The sequence below is a fragment of the Pteropus medius genome, unplaced genomic scaffold (genome assembly GCF_902729225.1).
Source record: "Pteropus medius unplaced genomic scaffold, Ma_sr-lr_union100, whole genome shotgun sequence".
Taxonomy (NCBI): domain Eukaryota; kingdom Metazoa; phylum Chordata; class Mammalia; order Chiroptera; family Pteropodidae; genus Pteropus; species Pteropus medius.
The window spans coordinates 10,668,308-10,691,712 of NW_024350927.1; the positions used below are offsets into that span (position 1 = coordinate 10,668,308).

Consider the following 23,405-nt stretch of genomic DNA (forward strand, 5'->3'; position numbering starts at 1 on the left):
GGACACAGCGCGCCGAGGGCGCGGGGCCCTGTCTGCGCGCTCCCTGGCGACGGTGCCAGCACCGTGACCACGCACCCCCAGCGTGTCCCGCTTTCAGGCACTTCAGGAATGCGTCTGCTTTTCCAGGAACGAGGGCCAGGAGCCATTTGCAAGGAAGGCCAGACTTCCCAGGGAGGGGGCGAGCAGATGGCAAAGAGGAAGGTGGCACAGCCCAGCAGACACCCGGCCCCACGCCCGTGGCCGCGGCCTAAGCAGCTCAGAGTTCACTGAGCCGCGGACATTCTCTGGCTGATTAGCTCCCTTCCCAAAGGGACCCTGGGGGCCTCCGCCAGCATGGCAACATCCCCCACGCTGACACCCCAGAAATGGTCCCTGGGACCCCTGTGATGTAACCCACATGCAGGCTCGGGGCTGGGCCAGCAGGGCAGCGCTCGGAGGGAGGAGTGGCCAGCAGCCGCTTCTGAGTCTGGGGGCTGGAAACGGTGGGCAGGTCAGCAGCAGCCAGAGATGCCGGTTTCCGACACAGCGAAGACCTAACCGTGCCACTTTCTGCGCCCGAGGTGTGGAATGCCTGCGTGGGGACACGTGGATGCTGGGGCGATGGCTTCGCACTGAACCTTCACGAGAGAGCCTCGTCCGAGGGCACATAAGCACCAGGGAGTGATAGAGGCCCCAGACCCAACTGCGGCATGGCCGGAGGAGGTGACAGGGGACAGAGGAGAACAGACGCCCGGCGCTTTGCCCCGCAGCCCAGTGGCTTTGCTATGGTCCCATCCGGGCTCCTGCTGTGAGCATCGTTCTGGGTGTGTGTCTCAATGCTTCAGGGACCTAGGTGGCCGAGCGTCTCTGAGGCAGCCGTGACAGCCCACTGAGCAGATACGCGTGTCCGAGTGTTTCAAATCCACGTCCCTTCCCCTCGCAGAGGCCACGAGAAGACCGATGGAGTGTCTTACATAAACCCGTGTTGACAGCCAGCTTCTGAACACAGATACGGGGATCACGCCGTGTCACAGGAAGCAGGCCCCGGCCGCAGTCCGTCTCCATCCCTTGTGGCGACCCAGGCATTTTATTCCTGTGCTGAAACGTTGGAGGTGCCTGCCTGCCACCGGGACCAGAGAAGCTGCACGGGCTGTGCGTTTGCACCACAGAATTTAAATAGAGACAGAGAGACAGACAGACAGAGACAGAGACAGAGATGGGGAGAGAGAGAGGCTCACGGGAGCAGAGACAGGTGTAAGCCTCCTCCCTGGCCCCTCCCTCCCACTCACCTCCCCTTTCGTGGCTTTCCTGATTTGAAGTAAAGCAACTAGCTGGAGGGCTGTGACCCCTCCCCCAGCTCAGAGGCCGGGCCAGGGATGGAGAGAGCGAGATGTCCCCAAGGTGCTGAGGCTGGGGTGGCCCGCTGGGCCGGGTCTGGCTTTCTCCCCTTACCAGCATTTTGGACACGGAGGCCCCAACTCCGGGACTAGGACCTGCTGGCCAGTGAGGCTCAAAGGGTCTGGGGGCCTCCACGCACCCCCCGACTCGCCACACCGGCCCGAGTGCCACATCTGGCATGACCACACCTTTCTCAGGGCAGCCCCCCAGTGAGCATCCGGCAGCTGCCTGGGGGGTCTCAGGCAGGTCTCAGGACCCCGCACACAGTCAGCCCGGCACACAGTAGGCCCACGGACTATATGCTGGGCGCCAGGAGTGGAGACGAAGGAACAGATGGACTGCAGCCGCCCAAACGGAAGCCCCCACCCCTCAGGAACTGGGAGGCCTCAGACGAGAAGGAGCTGGCAGATGCCGGCAGCTGTTTAAACCCCGAAGGGGTGTAAGGGTGGTGAAGGCCCGGGCCCTGCGTGGCCGGAGGGCCGGGAGGGTGGGCGGAGGGAGACTCTGGCCTTTGAGCTCTGCGAGCGCCTGGCTGCACGTCCGAGGGGCCGAAAGGGCTGAGCACCGCGTGCGTCCCCATCCGAAAAAACACTCTCAGGCGAAGGACCCTGTGCCTCAGCGCACGCCGGGCCGTGTGGCAGGACGGCCTTCGCTGGAGCCGGCGGAGCTGTTGGTGGCGGGGCTTTCTGACCGGTGCGCCCACAGCATGGGGTCTGTGCCCTCCCCATGGCCCCCGCACCCCCTGCAGGGCCCCCACAAGGCCCCCACAAAGCTTGGAGGCCGAGGGCCAACAGAACCGTTTCCCACGCAAGCCGGGAAGCCAAAACCAAAACCCTGTCCTGACCTCCCGTCCGATGGGACTCAGATGCCATTCCGACTCCCCGACACCTGCCGCAGGACCCCCTCCTTCCAGGCAAAAACACTGCGGCGAACACCATGCCGGACCCTTCCAGAACCTTCCGTGTGCTCATCCCCGCTCGAGGCCGGGAGCGGAAGAGCATGAGGCGCCTGTGAACACACGCGCGGACGCTGCCGCGCTTCACCGGAGTCACAGGTCACCTCTGCTCTCCCGCACACCCCCTCCCGCTCCCCGGGTTCGCAAACGTGACTGGTGGTGACGGCCGAGGGGTGCTGAGCTGGCAGCGTGGGTCGAGGCGGGCGGTGGGGACCTAGGTGTGCGGCGCACGCGGCCCAGAGCCGGATGCTCCGAGTGCCCCACGCCGACCCCAGGCCCCACGCGAGGCCGCGGGCGCAGGTCCAGGGCGCCCGCGGGCCCAGACGGGCTGGTCGCACTAAGCATTCGGCTCTGTTATTCTTTCTGAAGTAGGAAAGTAGACAAAGCCACTTCTTTCTCAACTCGGCAGCTCACCGAACGGAAAGCAGACCACAAGCCTGAGGACCCAGCCCGTCAGCAGGCCCGGTCCCCGGAGCCAGGCCTCTGGGGAGACCTGGCCCAGGACCGCCCTGTGCAGCCCCTCAGCCGCGCTCCCCCCCGCCCCACCCCGAGAAGCAGGAGGGAGCTTCAAACCCAAGGACGGGGCTCCTGTGCTCCTCCCCCATGCCCCAGCGTCAGCTCACACCGGGGTTCACTAGAGAACGGAAATCTTGCATCAAGAGGAGAAAATCAGATCTACCTAAATCCACGCAGGTGAGTCGGGAGGCTAAGGGGCAGGGTGAGGGCACAGTCCTCCACGTGGCCACAAGGACCCACAGACGTTTCCGGGAATTCCCTCCGAAACGCCACTGAGACCCTGGAACCTGCCCCCACCCCACGTCCTCAGGCCTCGAACCAAGCCCACCAAGGTCTTTTCACCGGTGAGTGGCCCCGGGCGCTCCTTGGGCGTGGGAATGGAGACGGACCCCCCCGGAAGACGCCCAGGCACCTGCACAGAGACAGTGGCAGCAGGCATGGGGGCCGAGCCCGTGCTGGCTCTTCCACAGCCACACGCGGTCCCTTTCCTGTCCACGCTGGGGACAGGCCAGCGGTCACCATTCAGGGATTCCAGCAGCACAAGTCAGGTCTCCCCACAGCGTGTCTCAGAACCGAGAGACGGACTGTCCGAGGAGCCCACACTCTGCCCGGCACCCCCTCCCGGAAGACCGCTAACCACCCGAAGCTGCATGCCCAGGGGAGCGAGCGGCAAGCCCCTCCATCGTCTGCCTCGTGGCCGCAGAGCTGGCTCCGGCTGGTCGGGCCTGCTGGGAAAACGCTGATCCCGACACACACACTCAGGCTCGCCCTCCACGCCCGTGCCGCGTGGGCTGGGCACTGACGGTGCACACCTGTCTGGAAGCGTCGCCTGCCAAGAAGCAGCGAGCCAGGTGACTTCCCTCCCAGCGTTTATTCTGCAGAATCCGCAGGGCCAGTGCAGAGAGCAGGTGTCTGGTCACTGGTTCCCTTCCCTGGGCAGAGAGGCAGGGGCGTGCACAGCAAACGCAGCCCTCACTTCCCTTCCCCAGCTTGGAGCACGGGGACACCAGCCACGGGAGGTGCCACCCCACCCCTGCGAGTCCCCCCCGCCCCGCCTTGTTCACCGGGCCCTCCTCCCACCTGAGGGGCCAGTGGAGGGGCTGGGTGCACCCCAGGCACAGCAGCACCAGCCTCTGGGGTCCCCTCCGACCCGAGGTGTGCCCCGCATGAGTCTGTCATACACCAAATAGTCCGCCTCAAGGGCAGAGGGAGCCCAAATGAGGGAGTGACCCCACGCCCCTCTGGTTTGCTCAAAGACAGCCCCCCCCCATCTCCGCCCGGAAAGATGGGGCCGCGGGGCTGGAAATGGCACGAGCGTCAGGATGCAAAACGTGCATGGGGCGACAGGGAGCCGTATTTAGAGGAGATAAAATATTCACCAGGACCCAGCCATGTTTTCGAATGATTATAAATTATTTTAACAGTGCATTTGCAAAGGGTTATAAAAACAGCCATAATATATTTTTTTCCTTAGATTCTAGAATTACCAGTGTGACAGCTAATGCAATAATGATTTGTTTCAAATGCCAGTGTTTAAGCTGTATAAAGCTGATTTTATACATTTTTCCAGTAGGCCGCATTGTAGTTAATGAAATTAAACACACCAATCGCATTTGTCCCCGGGGGACGAGGAACTGAACACACCACCGGTTTATTTTTTTATTAAAATAAATTGCAGCCGGCAAGATGGACTAATTGCATACAGAATTGAAAAAGAAACATTCCATTGATATAATTAAGCCAATTTTCATGGACAGAAATAGTTATAGTGGATATAAAATAAGCAAAGCCTTCACCAGAATCTGACTTCTCTCCTTTTTTTGCACAGAATGTTAACTATTAAACAAATATGGATCTGTGAGCTCCAGGGCATCGGCCCTCAGAGTCTTGGGAGAGGCCGGCCGGGCAGGCAGCTCAGGCGGCTCCGGGCTCCGGAGGATGTGGTGGCAAAAGCCTGAGGCAGCAGGAAGAGGCCACTGCTCGGCTGCCCTGGGCCCGCGGGCGTCGGCGAGCACTGGCCGGCCCAGCTGCCGTCACTGTGGCCCCGGCCGGCCGTAGCCACGGAGGTGCCCAGCCTTGAGGACAGTGGCCGCCCAGGCTGGATCGGCACCTCCCCGGGCCTGTGGTCAGGTCCCCTCTCCCCTTGACTGCCTGGGGGGAGGGGCGGTGAGCTCTCCCTGCAGGCTTGGGGCGGGGGTGGGGGCGGAGGGGCGAGCAGACAGGTCCCAGACTTCCTGCCTTCGCTCAGGCAAAAGGCGCTGAGTGGGGGGTGCAGACGAGCAGCCCACACTTTTCACTTTTCGCTGCTTTGCACCTGCCCTTGAGTGAGGTCGCCCAGGGCCAGGGGCTGGAGAAGCTGGGGCCAGGCCTCCGGGCCTGGAGGGGGAGAGCAGCGGGAGGGCCGGGGCCTGCAGGGGGCTGGGAGGCTGGGGCGCTCGCTGCCAGCGCCCCGTGTCTGATTTGCTTTTTAACAGCAGATCTGTTGCAAGCTGGGCACTGGCCTTGGGAAAATACTTAAACCCTGATGCGTTAAAAAAATATATCCTATGGAAATACCTTGCAGTGGGGGTGGGGAGATGCTCTAGAAAAACCCGGCCGGCTTCATTTAAGTGACATTCAGTTTCACCCTGAACTTGCTGTGTGACCCATGTGGGTTATTTGACCTCTCTGTCTTTGTGCCTTGGGCTTCTTACCCCTGCAAGTGGTGCCAGCTAGACACGCTCCATTCTCAGGGTCAGTGAAGGGGGCAGGGTCTCCACGTGGACCTAGGCGCCTCTAAGAGAAGCTCGACCTCCGCCCTGGGTGCCGTGGCACACACGGGGACAGGCAGCGGCTCGGCTGCAGCGCGGGCCCTCCGCCGCCCTGGCAGGCAGGTGTGCGCAGCCAATGCCCGGGGCCCACGTGCCACCTCCCACCTCCTGGGAAGCCTCCTAGGCTAATGCGGCCCAGAAAGGTGGGGTCTGGGGTCGGTCCTAGAAAGGCGGACCCCCACCCCACCTGGGCCCCCTCCCCTCACTGCCGATTTAGACCCAGGTTCCCCGCCCCCCTCCGGCGCCTCTCAGTTCCGACTGTCCAGGAAGCGACTGAATGGAACATGGGCCTGCTGCTCCGAGTCTGGGCCATATGGAGGGTTGGGGTTCCGGAAGCTAAGAGGCAGAGCCCGCTGGGCCGGGACCGAAGCTCTGGAGGTGGACAGAGCTCCTCCCGCTGGGCCTGGGGTCAGGGGCGCCTGGGCGCAGCCGTCCCCAGGTGTAGACTGGGGCGCCGCTCCCCCTGCGCCGTAGCTGGCCGCGACTCTGTGTGCGGAGAACCGGGAGCCGCCGCGGCCACCGCCGCTCAGACCCGGTAGCCAGGCCCCGCGCGCTCGGCCCGCGAGTCTGGAGCCCTGGGCGCCGGGTCTGCGCCCGCGGCCGCCCCGGTCCCCGCGGCGAGGCCCCGCGCTCCCTTCGCGGGGAGAAGTTTCTGCCCTTCGCGGGACGGCGCCCTGTTTCTCGTCCCTCCGCGCCGGCGACATGAGCTGTAGCGTCCAAGGCTCGTTACGCGGGTTTGATTCAAAACCTGATAAATTGTATTTAGCGCTATTTGAAAATTTTAAACGAAATTGCTGAAAAGATTTTTAATCCTGGATAATTTTTGTTGAAACTAATTATACATCACCTTAATTACCAGCCTCGACCCCCCAAGGGTCCCTAATTGCCTCCTAATTAAATGAAACAAGGGGCTCATCGCGCCCAAAGTGGGCCCCGGGGCTGACGCCCGTCCCCCAGGGGCCCGGTGGGGGCGCCCCCGCGGGCCCCACTGCCGGACTGAACCCGGCCTCTCAGCAGAGACAGATACCAGGCCCCCCGCCCCGCGCTCTGCCCAGAAGCGGGGCGCAGGGTTCCGGAAGCCGAGGTCCAGGCGGCACGAAGGCCCAGCCTACACCTGCTCTGCAAAGGACGCAGAGCTGACGAGCTGGGAGCCGGGGGAGGGGTCGGGCGGCTGGGGACCCCGAGCGCAGCCGGTGCTCTTCCCCCCGGAGGTCACCCCCGAACAGGACTTGGCTCCCCCTGCCTTTCTCTCGAAGGCCCCCAGCCATGGCACACCCGCCCTGACGACGCAAAATCAGAGCCTGCGGGCCTCTGCGCACTGCCGCGGGGCACCTGGCCTTGGCCTCCAGCCCTGCGCCCCGCCCCTCCGCCGCGGCCGCCTCCGCGTTTTCGCCCGAAGCGGGCAGGACGCTCCTGCCCGCCGGACAGCTCCTGGCGCTGCTGCCCTACCAGGCGTCTGAACAGGGGCCGGCAGTCCTGGCTTCGGGGAGAGGGCTGGCGGAAGGGGCAGCCTCCCCGCCCAGGAGACAAGGCCCCGGCCCAGCAGGGAGGGAGCCTGGCCTGTTCCAGCTCAGCCGGCAGCCCGGCTCCCCCACCCTGCCACACGCACACACGCCTTCCTCACACACATCGCCCTGCAACCCACGCGAGGCACACGAAGTGCTACATCTAGCCGAGGTCGCGGCCCCCGCCCCCACCTCAGGGGCTAAGCACAGTCCGCCTGAGGAAGCCATCATCAAGAGGTCTGTCACCTCCACGGAGATCGGGCCTCAGGGCAGCTCCCATGCAGGCTCTGGCTGGACACAGTCTGTGGAGCCCATGCTCCCCGCACAGAGGTCAGGAGGGCGAGGCGACCGCGCTGACCCCCGCCCGCCCACCTGGCTCACAACAGTGGCAGAAACACCGAGCTTTTGTTAGGCACTCCATTTTTAAATGTGGGACGGGGACAGCCCCATCTGCGCACAGGCTAGCACTGTCCCAGCCTGTGTGAGGGGATCCTGGACTCGACCTGTCCTCACTGCCCCTGCCTCCCAGCCTCACGGTGAAAAGGTGGAGGTCCCAGCAGCCGGACTGCAGCCCAGGCCCGGATGCCCCGGGGACTCTGACCTTGGAAAGCTCAACTCCGAGCCCCTAAGGTGGGCCCTTCACGTGCTCCCAGCTCAGCCAGTGTGCAGACCCAGCAGGCGAGAACTCCAGAGTGGGGTCCTGGGGACACACCAACGAAATGACAGCCCCACATGCACCCTCTGGGGCAGCCCCCGAGCTCTGAGTCAGGAGGTCATACCCACCAACCCAGTTGTCCTTTAGGGCCAGGCACACGGCTGCAGGCCCAGCCCAGCCCTGCACACCGGCCTTGTGACTGTGACCTCTCCCCTGCCCCCAGGCCCCCGGCCCCCCGCGGGATGTGGCCTGGAGGGGGACGGTCTGCTGGATGCCCTGGACCTGCCCTCTGCCTCTGATTCAGGTAATGGAGTCAGGTCCCCAGGGACATCCACATCTGCTTAAAATATCGTCCACCGAAATGAAATTCCTCAGTGGGTCCTGTGCTGAGTCAGGCGTGCAGCCGCGTTTCTGTGCCTGCCTCAGCCACCACCTTACCGGGGAGGGCTGGCGGCAGCTGCCCCAGCTGCGGGGCCCAAGGGGGAGGGGTCCCCAGGGTTTGCCCTGGTGTGGGCTCCAGCTGGCCCGGGCCTGACAGACCTGCTGGCCTCAGCTTCTTCTCAGTAAGAACTCCCAGGAAGGGAACCTGTGCAACCGCCTGCCCTTGGCCCTGTCCTCTGGCCTCCGGGTCAGGCCACAGGGCACTTCCAGGCACCATTCTAGGTCCTGAGCAGAGCCTGGCGGGGGCAACCTTCCCCACCTGGCAGGGCTGGAGCAGACAGAGAGCCGAGGGCCAGACCGGTGGCCAGCCGGGCGTAGGACGATTCGGCCGCTCTGCACACCCAGCCGCCACTCGCTTGCAGCGAAGGCCAGGGGAGAGTGTGGCCACTTTTCGCTCTCTCGCTCCAGATTCCGGCTCTTTCTCGAGAGAGCCTGACCTGGGAGGCCGGCGGCCCCAGCGAGGACTGTGAGAAGGCCCAGCACACACAGAGACCCGAACACGCCCGCGAACACTCACGCCCCACGCTCTGGCGGGCAGGCAGGTACAGCGCACGCACGGCTCAGCCGGCTCCGGAATGGGGGCCTTGTTCGCACCAAGAGGGGCCAGAGGTCACGCAGGGGAGGCCGAGGAGGCCAAGGCCATGAGCGCCCGGCAGAGGAACCTGGCTGGAACACGGCGCCTTCACCTAGGGCCCCAACGACCAGCGGGGCGTCCCCTCGCGACCCGCATAAGCTGGGAGCTGCTTTTCCCCGGAGGGCACAACTGCGGCCTACGACTGCGGGGCGAATACCGAACCCGCAGAGCAGAACTTCTTCAGAAAACTGTCAGGAGTTTCGCGCCCACCCGGCTCACGCTCGGGGGTGGCTCTGAATGCCGCGAGGCCCGGCCCGTCAGGCCGAGGAGGAGCGGGCTGCCCGGCCTGGTGGTCGGGCGGGAACCCCAAGGGGAGTGGGTGGGGCGCCCCTTCCGCCGGCGAGCGGGCGGCCGGCGGAGACGGGGGCGGCGAGAGCGGGAGGCGCCGACTCCGCTCCGCTCCGCGCCGCTCTCGCCGCTTCGCTGCAGCCGGGCCTCGGCCGGGGCTGCGGGAGCCGCACTCGCCCGGCGGCGCCGCCGTCGCCCCCACCTGCCCGCGTCTCGGGCCGCAGCTCCCGGCCCGTGGGCCTCGTGGCCGATGGCGCTGGCGCCGGGACGCGGAGGGCGCACGGGTGGCCCCGAGGTGCAGCGGCGGGCGGCCGTTCAGACCGCGGGAGCACCCGGCCGGCGGCGAGGACCCGGAGGCGGCGGGCTGGGCGCGCGGAGCCCGGGGCTCGGCCCGAGACGGAGCGAAAGAGAAAGTAAGACCGGGAACCGGGCAGTGTCGCCGGGGGCAGCTCTGTCCCCGCCGGGCCTCACGGCTGTGCCAGGCGAACGTGTGCCGGAGGGTCTAAGCGGGGCCAAGGGTGGCGGCGGCGGCGGCGGGTCGAAAGGCGGCCGGGTGGGGAGGCTCCCGCCGGAGGCACCGGCGCCCGGGCGGCCCGCGTGGGCTGCCGGAGTCACGCAGGAGCGCCCTCCGCCGCGCGGGACACCAGTGGGAATAAACTTCGCGACCACGGTTTCGAGCCCAGGAAGACGTCTCCATTTTGCTCCCCAAGTGGCCGTGGCTGTCCTGCCGTCGCCAGCCCTGCTCTCGCGCCCGCGGAGCCGGTGGGCGCCGGCCCGCGCCCCCGCCTCCGCCCCCTCCCCGGCTCGGGGTCTCCCTCCTCTGCGCCCGGCCGGCCGACGCCAAAGGCGGTGCTCTAGCGCCCACTATTTCAAAAGCCCGGAATATGATTTGACCAGGACTGAGAGCCACTCGGAGAGAGAGGGAGAGAGCGAGCGAGGAGAAAGTTGCTCTCGCCTTTCGTCAACTTTTCGCTAACTTTCGCTTTTCGCTCCCCTCCACCCCCGGCCCTCCCCCTCCGCCCCCCTCCCCGGCCCCCACCGCGCGCCTCGGGTTCCCGGGCCCGAGCGCCTGACAAGGGGGGGGGAGGGGGTTCGGCGAGGAGGGGGCCGGCGCCTTCGGGGAGCGCGCGGCCCGGGCGCCCCGAGCCTCCGCGCCGAGCCCGGCCGCCCCGGAGCGCGGGAGGCGGAGCAGCCCCCGGGCCGCGCGGCCGATCCGGGGGCCAGGAGCCCGAGGCGCGCCGGCCTCGCCCCGACGCGCACCCCTGGCCCGGCCGCCCCGGCCCCGCGGCCCGGGCCCTTGTGCGCGGCGCGGCCGAGCGCAGGAGACTCACTTTTGGCTAGCTTCCTCGCCCTCGCCTTGGATCGCATGGTGTCGGCTCGCGGAATCTCTCTCCTCCTCCTTGAGTCCAGAAGCAGCTACACACTATCTTCATCTCCCCAGCATTGTCAGTTTGGACACCTTCGCACATGCGCACAGAGCACTCAATCTGACACCCCTCGCCGGGGCCAAAAAAACTTTGCAATGTATTCATCATCCTCATCGTCGCGCTGCCGCCGCCGCCCGCCGCCTCGGCGCGGGATTGGGGGGCTCTCCTCGGCCTTCCCGGGCTTCACCTCACTTATCTCTCCCCCCGCCCCCTTCCCCACCCCCCTTTTCAGCGCCGCTCGGAACTGGCCCTTTAAGAAAACATTCCGGGCTCGGCGCTCCCGCCCGGGGCCCGCACCCCGGACACTTTAAAAGGACCCAGGTGGCCCCGGAGGCGAGGTGACTATGCCCCCACCCTTCCCCTGCGTTGCGTCGCGCTGCTGCTCCCGCCCCGGCCGGCCGAAGATGGAGTGGAGGCTGCGTTTACCCTCGCGACTTCCTCGGATATGCGGGCAAACGCACCGACAGTTCGGACGTGGGTCTGGATGGTTTTGCTTCGTTTTACTGCATTTTAGTACTAATTAAAAAGCTTTGCGTTCACTGTCGCCCTAGCCCGCTTTTCTCACCGTCTCTCCCCTTGGTCCCCGCCCCTGGCCCGCAATCGCCCGAGGGGGTGTCCGGGCCCTCGCGCCCGAACCCGGCTCCTCCGAAGGCCCCTCCGGGCCGCCGCCCCCCTCGGGCCTCCCCGGCCCCCGCCCCTCCCCTTTGCCCCCACCCGACCGCTGCCGCTTCGGGCTTCTCGGCTCAGAAACAACAGCAGCAGCGCCGCCAGCTCCGCGCTCCGCCACTGCCCGGGCCGGCGGCCGCGACTCGGACCCGCCGCCCTCGGTCCCGCGCGGAGCTGCGGGGAGAAACGCGCCGGACACCGGGGAGGCGGCGCGGGGGCAGCGGTCCGCACGCCCGGCGTTCCCGCACCGCGTCGCCCTGGGGGCAGCCCGCGCACTCGTGCCTCCGCGGCCCCCCAGGTGAGTACCCCTCGGCGCGAGCGCCCGAGCTGGACCCCCTCCAGGGAACCGGGGCCTCTGGGGACACTCCCCCGCCCCCTCGCCTCTGTCGGCCCAGGTGCGCCCAGGGCGGGAGGGCCGCGAGCAGGTGGAGGAGGGAGGGCGGGGGCCCGCTGGGCGCTCCTTCTGCCCCGCAGCCCTCACACTCGGAGGCGCGGCCGCGGAAGGCCGGGCCCGGAGCAGGCGGGGGGCCCGGGCCCGGGCCCTGGTGAGGGACGGTGACAATCCCTCAGTCGAGTAGGTGTGGGGTTCGCTTATGAATTGGAAGCTGCCGGAGGCGCTGACCCCGAGCCCTTGGAGAACCGAGGTTCTGCCAGGCAGCGGGGCTTGGAGCTGGGGCGGTCAGCCTCACCCTGGAAGGGGTCAGGCCGCCACTCGGGGCTCCGCCGCGTGGGGGGCCTCCTGGCCGCTCCCCTCCGTGTTGCGCAGTGAGACCAGCAGCGCTTCCCCTGGGACTTAGCCACAGAAGAGGTCAACCGACCATGGCCAAGGGGCTCGCGCGGGACCCGGGTCCTAGCACAGGCGCGCTGACGGCGAGGGGCGCGCAGCCCACGCCACCCCGAGAAAAAGCTCGACAGGGCCGGCTTGGCAGGAGCCCGCGGCCGCCGCGCATGGGCCTTCCGCCTTCGCGCCTCCTCAGCCCGCAGCCGCTCCCCTGCGGGAACCCGAACCCCAGCGGGGCTCCCCCTGCAACGGGCATCCACTCCTGCGCCCCGCTCGCCGCCCCGGACGGAGAAGGCTCCCTGCCCGGCCCTGGCTCTCGCTGATTGCCGCCGCCGCCGCCGCTGCCGCTTCCGCCCCGTAGGTGAGTGTGGCCCGCAGCAGCGGCATTGCGCCCGGCAGCTCGCTCCACTGCCCGAGTCCTTCCGAGGCCCTGTCGCCCCGTCCCCCCCACACCCTGACTATCTTTCCCTGTAGGCTGGGGCAGCACCGCTGGGCTCGGCGGGGCCCTGGGCCTTGCTGCCAGGCTCTCCAGCACTCGGTGGGGCGTGCCCACCGGGGCTAGGGCATTGCTGCAGGCCCTCCAGGCTCAAAACCCACCCCTGCTCAAGGCCGGTAGGGTCGAGGCTTGGCAGAGGCGGGAAAGGGGGGAGCTGGAACCCCGACTCTGGGGCTGCACGTCTAATCCAGCCAAGACAGGCTCCAGCCAGTGGGCCTAACCTGGCTGGGGCCACTGGCTAGAGAGAACACAGGGCACCCTCATACCTCGGTACCCGAAGACCCCTTTGCAGGGCACTTCCCAGCCAGGTTAGGTTTAAGGCCCCGGAAGGTACAACAGTGCTTGTGAAGCACCCCCGTCTGCAGGGAGGGTCCCCTCCTGCCCCCCGCCCCCAGCCCGGCACTGGTTTGCCTGCCCTGGAAGCAGCCAGCAGACCCCAAGGTTAGGAAGGTCAAGACTTCTTCTGGGGACACCCCAGCCCTCTCGGGCCCTCTCCCTGCTCCCTCCTTCAGCTCCGGAGGCAATTAAAATCCTCAGAGCCCTGGCTGCTTGGGCCAGGCCACGCTCCAGACTCTGGGACTGCACCCAGGGTGGGGGCCTGAGGAAGGAGGGAGGCTGGGGAGAGGGCCAGGCTGCACTCCGCTCCCTGCTGGGACAGGATGTCGTGCGCAGCTCAGGGCCTGCCTGGCGGGAGATCTGGGGACAGAGGATGAACTGGGGCACAGGTGAGGTTCTGACACCCCCCAGCTGCCGCAGCTCCTGCGAGCGGCTCTCTCCAATCAGCCCGCAGCTCGAGGTGCCTGGGCAGGCTGTCCCCAAGGCCATGGCCCTGGCTGAGGTTGGGTCCTGGCCTGGCCGGGCCCTGCCCCCACGTGGCCAGACTTAGAACGGAGAGCAGGTCAGGCCCTGCACAGCCCCAACGAGAGGAAGAGCGAGGCGGGGAAAACCAGAGGCCGGTCCTCGCGGCCCCAGCTCTGCATCCCGCCCCAGGACACGGGGACTCGGGTGAACAGGTGTGGGCGAGTGGGGGACCCCGTGTTTATTTCATTGATACTAAAAGGTTTAAGAGCCGTTTTCAAAGCGAGCCAAGCTGTGAAGAGCTTTGTGGCCAATTGAGGGGACCCCGTGCCGGGGGGTTGAGTGGGGGGGGAGGGGGTTCTGCCGCCCCATCCCCAGTGACCTCCTGGGCTTCAGGCTCTCAGGTCGTCAGAGGCTGCTGACCCGTGGGTGCCCTTCACACTATGAGCTTTAGAACCAGCTTCATTGCCGGCGCTGGGTGGGGCGGACTGGAGAGGGGACTTTTACCACCAACTTCTGCGGCACTGTTGCCCCCGCAGCTGGAGCCCTGCCCACTGCCAGCCTGTCCGGTGAGGTGCCCCTGGAGGCCCAGGGTCAAGCAAACCCCTCTGGGACGGGCCAGGGGCGGGAGAGTGAGCAGAGCCGGTCCTGAAGTCCAGTAGTAGCACGGCGGTGGCAAGGAGTAAGGCAGGTCCCCATCGCCGGGACTTCTGAGGATCTGGGGCTTCCGCACTGGGTCCCCGTGCACTCCCGCTCCGGGCTGGAGCGTCCCTTTGCCTGGCTAGGTCCCGTGCTCCGTGCCAGCTCTCGGAGGCCGGGCTCTGCAGAGAAGTCTGCACTGCCGGGTCCGTGTGCCCGGAGGTGCTGGGTCAGGGCCCGGCTGGTCCTCGGGCCCCTGGAGCGCTGCTGCAGACCACGTGCCGGGAGGCAGGAACGGCCGCTGCCCTGGGACAGACGCCCTGGCCTGGCCGCGTTCTCCGCTTCCGCTCCACGCTCCCCTCTGTGCTCAGTCTCTGGGCTCCGCCAGACTCCAGGTCAAGTTCACTCACCTCTGGTTCCTGCTCAGAAAGATGCTGACTAGCTGGGAATAAAAGCCCTTCTCCCTCAGGTCACGTGTGGGCTCTCCTCCAAGACCCTGAACTGACCTCTGCAGGTCCCCACCCTCACACGAGGCCACGGAGTCCCCGTCAGGCACATTCTCCTGTCCTGTGCTGGATGGAGATGTCTCCCAGATTTGAGCAACAGAAGGCTGGGCACCAGGAGGGCTGCTTAGGGACACGCCTCCGTCAGCCACCATGGGCTTGGTTTCCCCTGCCTTGAGGATAAACGCGGTGGCCTTGGCACCGACAGGGGACTCATTGGGGACTGAATGCAGAGGCCTTGCAGCCTGGGGGCGAATAGTCAGCTGTAGGGTTCGGCCTTCCGCGGGGGCGGGGCGCAGACAGCTCCTGGGTCTTCCTCGCCAGGAGCAGAGGCCACCACACTGGCACATGCACCTCCTTTTAGTCTGGGGCTCTGGGTCAATATTTCCGGCTGCCCTTGTCCCCTCTTCCTACCCCAGGCCCAGGGAAACCCGCTGTGACCCAGATTGCTTTCAAGGACAGGGCACAGGTCACTGTTTCCGGCAGGAGCAGTCAGAAGCCCTATGGAAAGGCTGGTCCCTAGCTGCTCTGAGTTGAACTCTCCTGGTGCCCACACCCAGTCCCTGGAGCGGCCGCAGAGTTGGGGAGGATTTCCCAAGAACGTGAACCCCAGATATCTGGAAACCTACTTCCTTCTCGGGCTGGCGGGCATTGTCCCTGGAAGACAGATTGCCTTCCAGGAGGCCCCGAGATTTCTCTGCCCCGGCCACCTGGAGTCCGGCTGGGGCCACGACCTCTCAGGAGGAGCCAGAGGACGCGCCGCAGGCACCTGGGGCCTGCCGCGTGCATTTGGGGGCGCCGAATGGGGAGTTTTTTGTTTTTGTTTTGATTTTTAATTTAAGAGATTGAGGCTGTGGGCCCGAACTGCCCGTTTGAGCCTGGAAGGGAGTTGGCGCCAGGATCCGGACCCGAACCTGCTCTCGCAGAGGCGCCGGGAGCCTCCGACGACCCCTCCCCCGCGGCGCGCACCGTGGGCCGCGACCGGCAGCCGCCGAGCCCCGCGGCTGCAGCAACGGCGCGGGCGGCCACTGCCGCGGGGAGCGATAAACGGAATCGGTTTCGCACGCTTCCCCCCTCCACCCCAGAGCCTTTAAACACCCGCCAACGAATCCCGTCGTTCGGTTTTCGCCGATCCCAAGCCTGTGGGCCCACCCCGCGCCCCGAATCGCCAGCGCCTCCTGGAGCGGGGACTCGGGCGCTGCCCGCACCCCGGGGTCGCCCGCCCCGCAGGCCGGGAGCAGCTTCGTCTCCCCAGAGCCCCGGCCCCGCGGCCGCTCCGGAATGGGCCCGCGTGGACGCGGCCGTCGCCTCCTGCTCCCGGCCCAGGGCGCGCGCGGACAGGGCCCTGATGACAACGAAAACAGCCAACCGCGTCGCCTTCCCGGGACCGCGCCCCGCGAGCCGCGGGTGGGAGCCCGTTCTTGGAATCCGCAGACGCCCGGAGCCGAGGACCTCGGCCGAGCCGCCTCGTACGGACGAGGCCCCCCACGTCGGCTTGCGCGCGAACCCACAGTTCGGTCTGCAAAGCCGCTGCCCGCTCCTCGGCCGTGGTCCCTGCCCCCACGCCGCCGGCTCAGCTCGGAAACGAAATTTCGTTTTTGGTCTTAAGTGCTCCGCGCCCCGTAGATGTGACGCCGGACGCGGGGGGCGGGGGGCGCGGCGCAGAGGCTGTCTCCCCGCGCCTCAGTGTCCCCATCTGTGAAATGGGGCCAGACGCTCCGGGGCGCCCCCCTCGCGGGTTCGCGTGAGGCTGGAGGAAGGAGGGAGCGACGGGAGACGCCAGGCGGGGCCTGCGCGCGATCCACCTTTCGGGGCCGGGGTGCGCGGTGGGGCTCGGAGGCGGCGCCGGACGGGAAGGGGCGCGAGGCTGTTACCGAGCCGATCCCTGCGCGTCCGTGCCCTTCACGCCCGCCCCCACCCCATCCCCGAAACCCTCTGTCCAGGGCTCGGGGGAGAAGGGGGAGGGTCCGACTCCACCCCCGGACGGGGTTCGGCTCGCCCTGGGCGGTGCCCCCAGGTTCCTCCGAGGCCCGGGAACGCGGGCAGGTTTAACACACCACGCTCCGGCTCTCGGGGTGGTCCGCCCTGCACCCCATATCACGCAGAGGGTGGGTGCTGGGACAGAAGCCTCGGTCCTCCTGCGGGGGACACGCCAGGTCTCCCTCCAGCTCCCCACGCTGAGGGGCGGGGACTCGGGCGCTCCTGGTGGTGGCGGTGGGCGGGCTCGGCACGTCGGGGCGGGGCCCTCGGGGCGTGACCTTGGCAGTTCCGGCATCTTTATCCGCCTTGAACTACCCGCTGGGTGTTGACTGCGGGGGAGGCGGGGAGCGAGGGGAGGGGTCGCGACCTGAGCAAACCTTCCAGGCCTCCCACCGTTTCGGGGCAGGGAGTGGGGTGCCCAGGGGGACGCCCAAGGGGACACCTCCCCTCCACCTTGCTCTCTACTAAACCGGTAATCGCCGGGCGTGCAGTGAAGACGCGGCTCCCTGAGCCGACGAGAAAAGGGCTGAGAGCAGGACCGCCCCCACCCTGGGGAGGGAAAGGTCACCCCCTGAATGGTCCGAAGGTGATGGGATCGGTCTGCATGTCCTCGCGGGGCGCGCCCCCGCCCCCCACCTCCTGCCCCAGGACCCTGGGCTCTAGGAGGGGAGCGGGCGCAGGAAGTTGGCTCTGGGGTCCACCCGCAGGAGCTGGCGGGGTCCCTCCCCATCCTTCCCTCCTGCATCCTAGACTGAAGCCCCCAAAGAAGGAACAGTGTCCCAAGTGGCAGGGACACACGTGCGCAAGGCCCACAAGGCCCCTACAGCCCAAGCAGGTCAGAGCACCTCATGAGGACCTACTGTGTGCCAGGCCTGGGGTAGGGTGAAGATGGCTTGGTCCCAGCCTTGAGCAGCCCCCCACTCATGGGGCGCCCCCCCCATGACATTGGTGGCACCGAAAACAAGTGCTGTGCCTGGCGGCGACGGGGGCAGCAGAGGCACTGCCTCTCACGGTGCCCTGTGCACACCTGGGGTCTTCCCTCTCCACCTAGTGTGTCGGTGCTGTGACCTCCCCCCTCCTGCCAGAGCAAGCAGACAGCTGGGGAGGGGGAGGGGAGGAGGGGGCGGTAAAGACAGGAGGAGGTTTATCTCAGAGCCAGTTTCTTCCCCCTCCCTCTGAGACCTGGGTCAGCCCCCCCCCGCCGCCCCAGCCTCCTGAGTACCCCGATCTTATTGTGTAACATGGACGTAGACAAGCCGGGGGTTACTGTGGGGACCTTATGCTTCCTGGGAGCTCTGCGGGTTGTTGAAGCACAGATGGCTAGTGGCAGAGGTCCCTGCACCCTCTGACCCCTCTGACCCCAGGACCAAGGCCTGTCCCTAGAGGCTCAGAGTCAAGTCAAGAGGGCAGCGAACCCCCTGCCTGGACACAGGGCTCGCGTGGCCGAGACTGATGACGGGGCTCCTGGAGCAAGGCCTAAGGGGCCCCCAGTGTCGGGCCCCGCCTTCCGACCTTGGCCTGACCTTGTCTTACCTGGTCAGTGTGGAGGCTGCGAGGGCCAACAGGGTCCTGGCCCCTGCAACTCAGTGTTTCTCACAGGTCTACCTCCTGCCCTCCGGGGCCCAAGGCTCTTGGATCATGCTGCAGACCCAGCATTCATTCGTTCGTTCATTTGTTCATTCATTCATTCATTCGCACGTGGCAGAGGCCCCAGTAAGGCCCAGTGTTGCTGGAACAGCCCTACGGTGTGGTTCACGGTGATGGCCACGTTCTTCAGCAGACCTGGAGCTTTCGGGCGCCTGACTCCGCGCCGAAGCCGCAGTGCCTGGCCCGGGCCTGGAGCCCGCTTGGAGCTCCGTGAGTGAATGAAGCGTGCCGGGTGGGCAGGAAGGGGCCCTGGGCTCTCTGCGGCCTGGTTGCAGCCCAGGGGACGACAGAGGGAAGTGGAGGGCGACTGGACAGGACGCCCCGTGCCGGACGACCCGCGCTTCGGCTGTCCCGACCTGCAAGGGGCCACCTGTGTTCAGCAGCCAGTGCCAGTCCCACGGGGTGGGGGGGGGGGAGCCAGAGTGAGCAAGCCACCCAGGGCCTCTGCTGCATGGGGCACATCTGGATAAGGAAGCCGACTTGCTAGGCGGCCTTGGCAGGTTGATGGGGCAGGGGACGCAGCGGAAAGGTCATTCTAGGGAGAGACGGTCATTCCGCGGGGTTCGCTGGCCATCGCCCGGCTTGGCTCCCGCACCCGGGTTGCCTCCTGGTGCCATGTGACCCTAACAGCAATCCATTCACTGAGAACTGCAATTATTTCCACCTCACACGTGGGGAAACTGAGGCTCAGGGGTGCAAGGCACGTCCTGGAGGCAGGAAAGCGGGGCTCACTGCCTGACCACACGCCCTGCGCCACGTGACATCGGCAGCAAGATGACGCTCTCCAGAGGCATCACCGCGGGGGGGAGGGGCTCCGTCCGGGTCCCTTTCCTGGGGTCACGTGGCTCCAGGAGCGTGAGCTCCAGAGCACTCTGGCCTCCAGGTGGGCCACGTGCTTCTGACAATGACCGAGGTGTTTATTTGCCTGTGTCCACGAAGACAGCCATCTGGGGTCCGTATTTCCTCAGAGCTGACCCTCACTGGGGGATTCAGGGCCCCCTCCCGTAGGGTGGCCATCCCAGCAATGTTCCGGGGGCAGGCCCCACATTCCGGCCAGTGGCTCTGGGGGCGCAGTTTGGGGCTAAAACGTTAAGCGAGTCGCACTCAGCATATGGGCTTCTCATGAGGGATTCCCAATCATGAAATGTGTCATTTAAGAAATACACGTGTCAGTGAAGTGTGCACTGAGCCCGGACCACACGGGACATGGTCGTTCTAATAAACACGAATAAGCCAGTTTTCACGTTAGAGAAATAACGGTTTCTAGCAGAAATGTGATGCTTTTAAAATAGGTTAATTAATAAACAGCAGGGAATTGTTCGTGGCACATCGTGGCAGAGGGTAATTTTCATTTTGGAGGATGGAAGGGCCAAATACCCCTCCCCACTCAGCCTTTTTTGTGTGTAATAATCACCTTGGCTTCACCTCCGCCTTTAATTTTTACAGCTGGAGCTGTTTATCCTCGCTCCAACTTTCACTGAAAAGGAAAAACTATCACTTAAACAAAGCCATTGAAAACTCAGCATCGTATGTGGATTTCTTAACATAAATAAATCACACGAACCAAGATTTATGTTCTCCGAATGATGTCATTCATTGAAGGCGGCCTTCCCAATCGAGCCGGCGTTCAGCGATTTTCCTTTTGTGCTTGTGCTTTTTGCAAAACGGCAAAAGCCACCCTGGCATCCTGCTGCTTTGTTTCCCCCTCTGCTCGGCCCAGGACATCAAAAATCTCTCTCCCCGGGTCAATCCGGAAGAAGCAGACCTCAGTGGCGAAAACGCCACAGGCTGCTCTCACTGCCTTTGCCTCGGAACTGTCAGTTCTGAGGCCGAAAGACAGTTAAAGCTTCCCGAAGAATCTGTGCGGACCCAGCAGAAGCCGAAGGTCCCCTGGGTCTCCGAGACCCTGCCGTGAGTCCAGCAGCAGAGGAACCACATTGAAGTGAATCAGGAACAGCAAAATCGTCGCGGACGGGGGCATGACATGGGGTCTGTCCACGCCGCGGAGGAGTATCGGCCGTAGGCAGGAGCGAAGAACTGACGACGCTCACGGACTTCGAAAACTTTATTCTCGGTGAAAGAGGCCGGTCGCAAAAGGCCACGTATCACATGACACCGTCCGCGTGAAATGTCCGGGGTGGGCAAATGTGGAGAAGCAGAAAAGAGGTCAGTGGTTGCCAGGCGGGGGCCGGGGAAGGGGACGGGTGGCCTCTGGGAAGATGAGGTGCGGGAACGGGACAGTGGGGACGGCAGCAGAACACGTCAGCGTGCTAAATGCCGCTGCACGGGCACTCGGGCCAACGTCAGGCTGTGCGAATGCTATTATCGCAATACATCCGCTATTTAGAAATCCACTACTGAGCACGTGTGCTTGAAAAGCTGTATGCTCATCTGAAAGCTTTCTGTTTATTCTGAAACGAGCGTGCAGCTAGACGAGTGTGCGAGACACACGTGCACACGCGTGTGTGCCCTGACCTCTCCCCGGCACCTCGGTAAAGAGCGAGCACGTGACCGTTGCACGGACCTCTGTGCAGCCTTGCCCCCCAAGTGCGTCCCCTCCACCAGCCCGGAGGTGCCCACCACCCCGGTTTCTGTCCTAACTCTCTCTGCGTCTTAACAGCGAATCCAGACACCTCCATGCCACGTGTCGCACGATTCTATTCATACAAAGTACCCAGAATGGCGAGTCCACAGGAAGAACCCAGACTGTCCTTGCTGTGGGAGGGAAGACAGGGGCGTCTTGGGCAGGTGAAGGTTTGAGGAGGACATGGGCCAGACCCCAGGGTGTGAACAGGACACCCCGGGTTGGAAGCCTGCAGGAAAAGGAGGCCGACCACGGCCGGGTGCCCGGCGGAATGCAGTGTGGCCCTGGATTCATTCAAGCGGCACACGCTCACTGCACACCTACTGTGTGCCAGCATCGCCATAGGCCCCAGGCTATGTAGCCATGACCGAAACAGACAAAAGGTCCCCGCCCCCCACGGAGCTCGCTTTCTCACGGGAAGGCAGTTAGGCGAGCGACGTGGGGACCTCGCCTTGGAAGGCTGTTTGTGGGGAAAGGGGGCGGCGGGGGCAGGAGGGTACGAGTCTCAGTAGGGAGGCCCAGGGAGACCTCTCTGAGGCGGCGACATTTGGGCAGAGACGTGAAGAAATGAGACAGGAGCCGTGCGTCCCCAGGGAACAGCGTTGGGGCAGAGGGAACAGCCAGCGCGGAGGCCCCGAGGCGGAGATGGCCGGCGCGGCTGGCGCCGAAGCATGGGGCAGAGAAGAGCAGGAAGTCAGTGGGCGCGGGCGCGAAGCGAGGCTGCGGACGGAGCGAAGATGGCCAGCGAGCTGACGCCGAGAGAGGGGGAGTGTCCCGGATTGCCCGGGAGGACCCAACGTCATCGCGAAGTCCTTAAATGTCACAGAGGGAGGCCGAAAGGCTCCGCTGGCCTTGCTGGCTTTGCCTGTGAAAGGGGCCACGAGCCAAGGGACGAGGGTGGCCTCTAGAAGCTGGACGAGGCAAGGCCTGCATCCTAGACCCTCTGCCCACACCTCGATTCTGCCCCAGCGAGACACATTTCAAACAGACCTTTGCGCTGTTTCAAGTCGCTCCACGTGTGGTATTTTGTTACAGCAGCCACGGGAAACTCACTTCATCTACACGTGGCTAGGACAAGACAGGTCAAGGTAAAGGTCTGGGCCAGGCTTTCCCAAGTTAAGACAAGGGAACAGCGATCCGGGGTCTTGGTGACAGCGGCCCTCACGGCCGCCGCCTTACTGGCTCTGCCACGGTCTGGGCCAGTTGCCTCACCCACAGCCATCGCCCGGGATCTCGGGTTACCATCCCCCAGGGGCGATTCCTCGGCTCTCCTGCTCGTTAGAGCCCATGCCGTCATGGCTCACTCTCTCGTATTTCCAGAGCACACCCTCTAGTAGCCTCTGATAAACGGGGGGATACGTTTTTAGGACCACGTACGTCTGGAAAGGCCTTTATCCTTCCGCCTTCCCGGAGTGGTCGTTCGGCTGAGTACAGAATTCTCGATGGGAGACGGTTTTCACCCAGGACGGTAAGAGCCCGGCCCGGCCGCCCGCCGCTCCCGGGAGGTCCGTGCGGAGTCCGCACCCTCGTGCTTCGTGTGTGACTTGCTTTCTGGTCTTCGGAAGCTTACGGAATCTTCTCTTTGTCCCAAGCGTGCCAGCGTTCCGCAGCGACGTCCCCCGGGGGTGTCCGCCTGCACCCGCAGTAGGTCTTCTCAAACGGGCAGCGTAAGTCCTCCGGCTTCGGGAAATTTCCTTGAAACCCTTGGCGGCTGACTTCCCGCCCTCCACTGCCTCCCTTCCCGGCGTTTGGAAACCGAGAGTGTGATGTCGTCTTCTGCCCACGCAGCCTGTGCGTCCTCCAAACGGCTTCGTCCCGTTCGTTTTACTCGTCCCTTGGTCTGGGCCCGATGCCACCCAGGTTTCCAGGGGGCCCGCGTGGTGGCTCGTCCCCGTGGCACATTCCTGCCGCAGAAAGAATCGATCCACGAAGTCTGTTAGTTCCGCCCCGTGGGCTGCTGCGTGGACGATGCCGCGATGATGTGGACACACACGTTGTGCCCTGTTGTCCTGAAGCCCAGGGCACCTTTAGGAGTGTAAACTGAAATGTCAGCGGTGCTTCTCCCGAGGGCGGCGTGTCCCGGCTCTGTTACGCTTATCTGCGGTCTCGTTTTTCTCCAGTGACTCGAGAGCCCTGTGTCGTTCTCCCGGTGTTTGGGAGAGACCTTAGACACTGCCTCCCAGAAGCGTCCCCAGACCTCGCTGTTGGCGACGGGCCCCTCAGCACACCTGCGAGACGGGCTATAAATAAAACTTGATTTTCCAAATATCAACTTAATTTATAAGTTTCAGCTTCATTTCTACCGGGGCATGGGAGGTGGGGACAGTTTGTTGAGATGGGGGAGGGGCACCTGGCCCGGGACTCGGACCCCGAGCCCCGGGGTGGAGGAGGGGGCAGGAGCGCAGGCTCCAGAGCGTGTGGCCCCACCACAGCCACCCTAGTCACATCTGCTTGGGCCTCGGCCTCCTCTGCAACCATGAGGACCGCACCCCCACCCTGCCCACCCGCGGGGCTCTGTGGGGCAAAGGTCGCAGGTGCCGTGAAGGGCTGGGAATTCCACTCATGCAACGGACCTTCTTAACCACCCGTGGGTGCTCACCTCAGGGCATCAAGCACACTCACGGCCTTGTGCGGCTGTCAGCACCACCATCTCCAGAACTTTCTGGTCGTCCCGATCTGGAGCACCGACTCCCCTCCCCCGGC

General features: G+C 65.2%; 2 protein-coding genes and 1 long non-coding RNA gene across 11 annotated transcripts in view; 2 read left to right on the forward strand and 1 right to left on the reverse strand.

Annotated features, from left to right (window-relative positions):
- Positions 1–10,854, reverse strand: part of PRDM16 (PR/SET domain 16) — a 293,758-nt gene extending 282,904 nt beyond the window's left edge. For all 9 annotated transcript variants that reach the window (XM_039842412.1, XM_039842410.1, XM_039842409.1 and 6 more), the window contains exon 1: positions 10,513–10,854. In XM_039842412.1, coding sequence (XP_039698346.1) covers positions 10,513–10,549 — 37 coding nt within the window. In that variant the 5' untranslated portion in view covers positions 10,550–10,854. The remainder of the gene's footprint in view (positions 1–10,512) is intronic.
- Positions 8,265–11,152, forward strand: LOC120585896 (translation initiation factor IF-2). The gene is made up of 2 exons (XM_039842416.1): positions 8,265–9,594; positions 10,841–11,152. The coding sequence occupies exons 1-2, from the start codon at positions 8,835–8,837 to the stop codon at positions 10,948–10,950; spliced, it is 870 nt and encodes a 289-aa protein (XP_039698350.1). The 5' UTR covers positions 8,265–8,834; the 3' UTR covers positions 10,951–11,152.
- A 5,191-nt stretch (positions 11,153–16,343) lies between these two features.
- LOC120585897 (uncharacterized) lies at positions 16,344–22,974 on the forward strand. Its single transcript, XR_005648570.1, has 2 exons — positions 16,344–18,328; positions 19,565–22,974. It is a non-coding gene; the product is annotated as an uncharacterized LOC120585897 (long non-coding RNA).
- Positions 22,975–23,405: the final 431 nt, after the last annotated feature.

Excerpts from the sequence above, each read along its gene's own strand:
- LOC120585896 (XM_039842416.1), top strand. The coding sequence starts at position 8,835 with ATGGGGGCCTTGTTCGCACCAAGAGGGGCCAGAGGTCACGCAGGGGAG. Across the intron at positions 9,595-10,840 it reads GAGACGGAGCGAAAGAGAAA|CGCCGCTCGGAACTGGCCCT; the intron begins GTAAGACCGGGA and ends CCCCCTTTTCAG.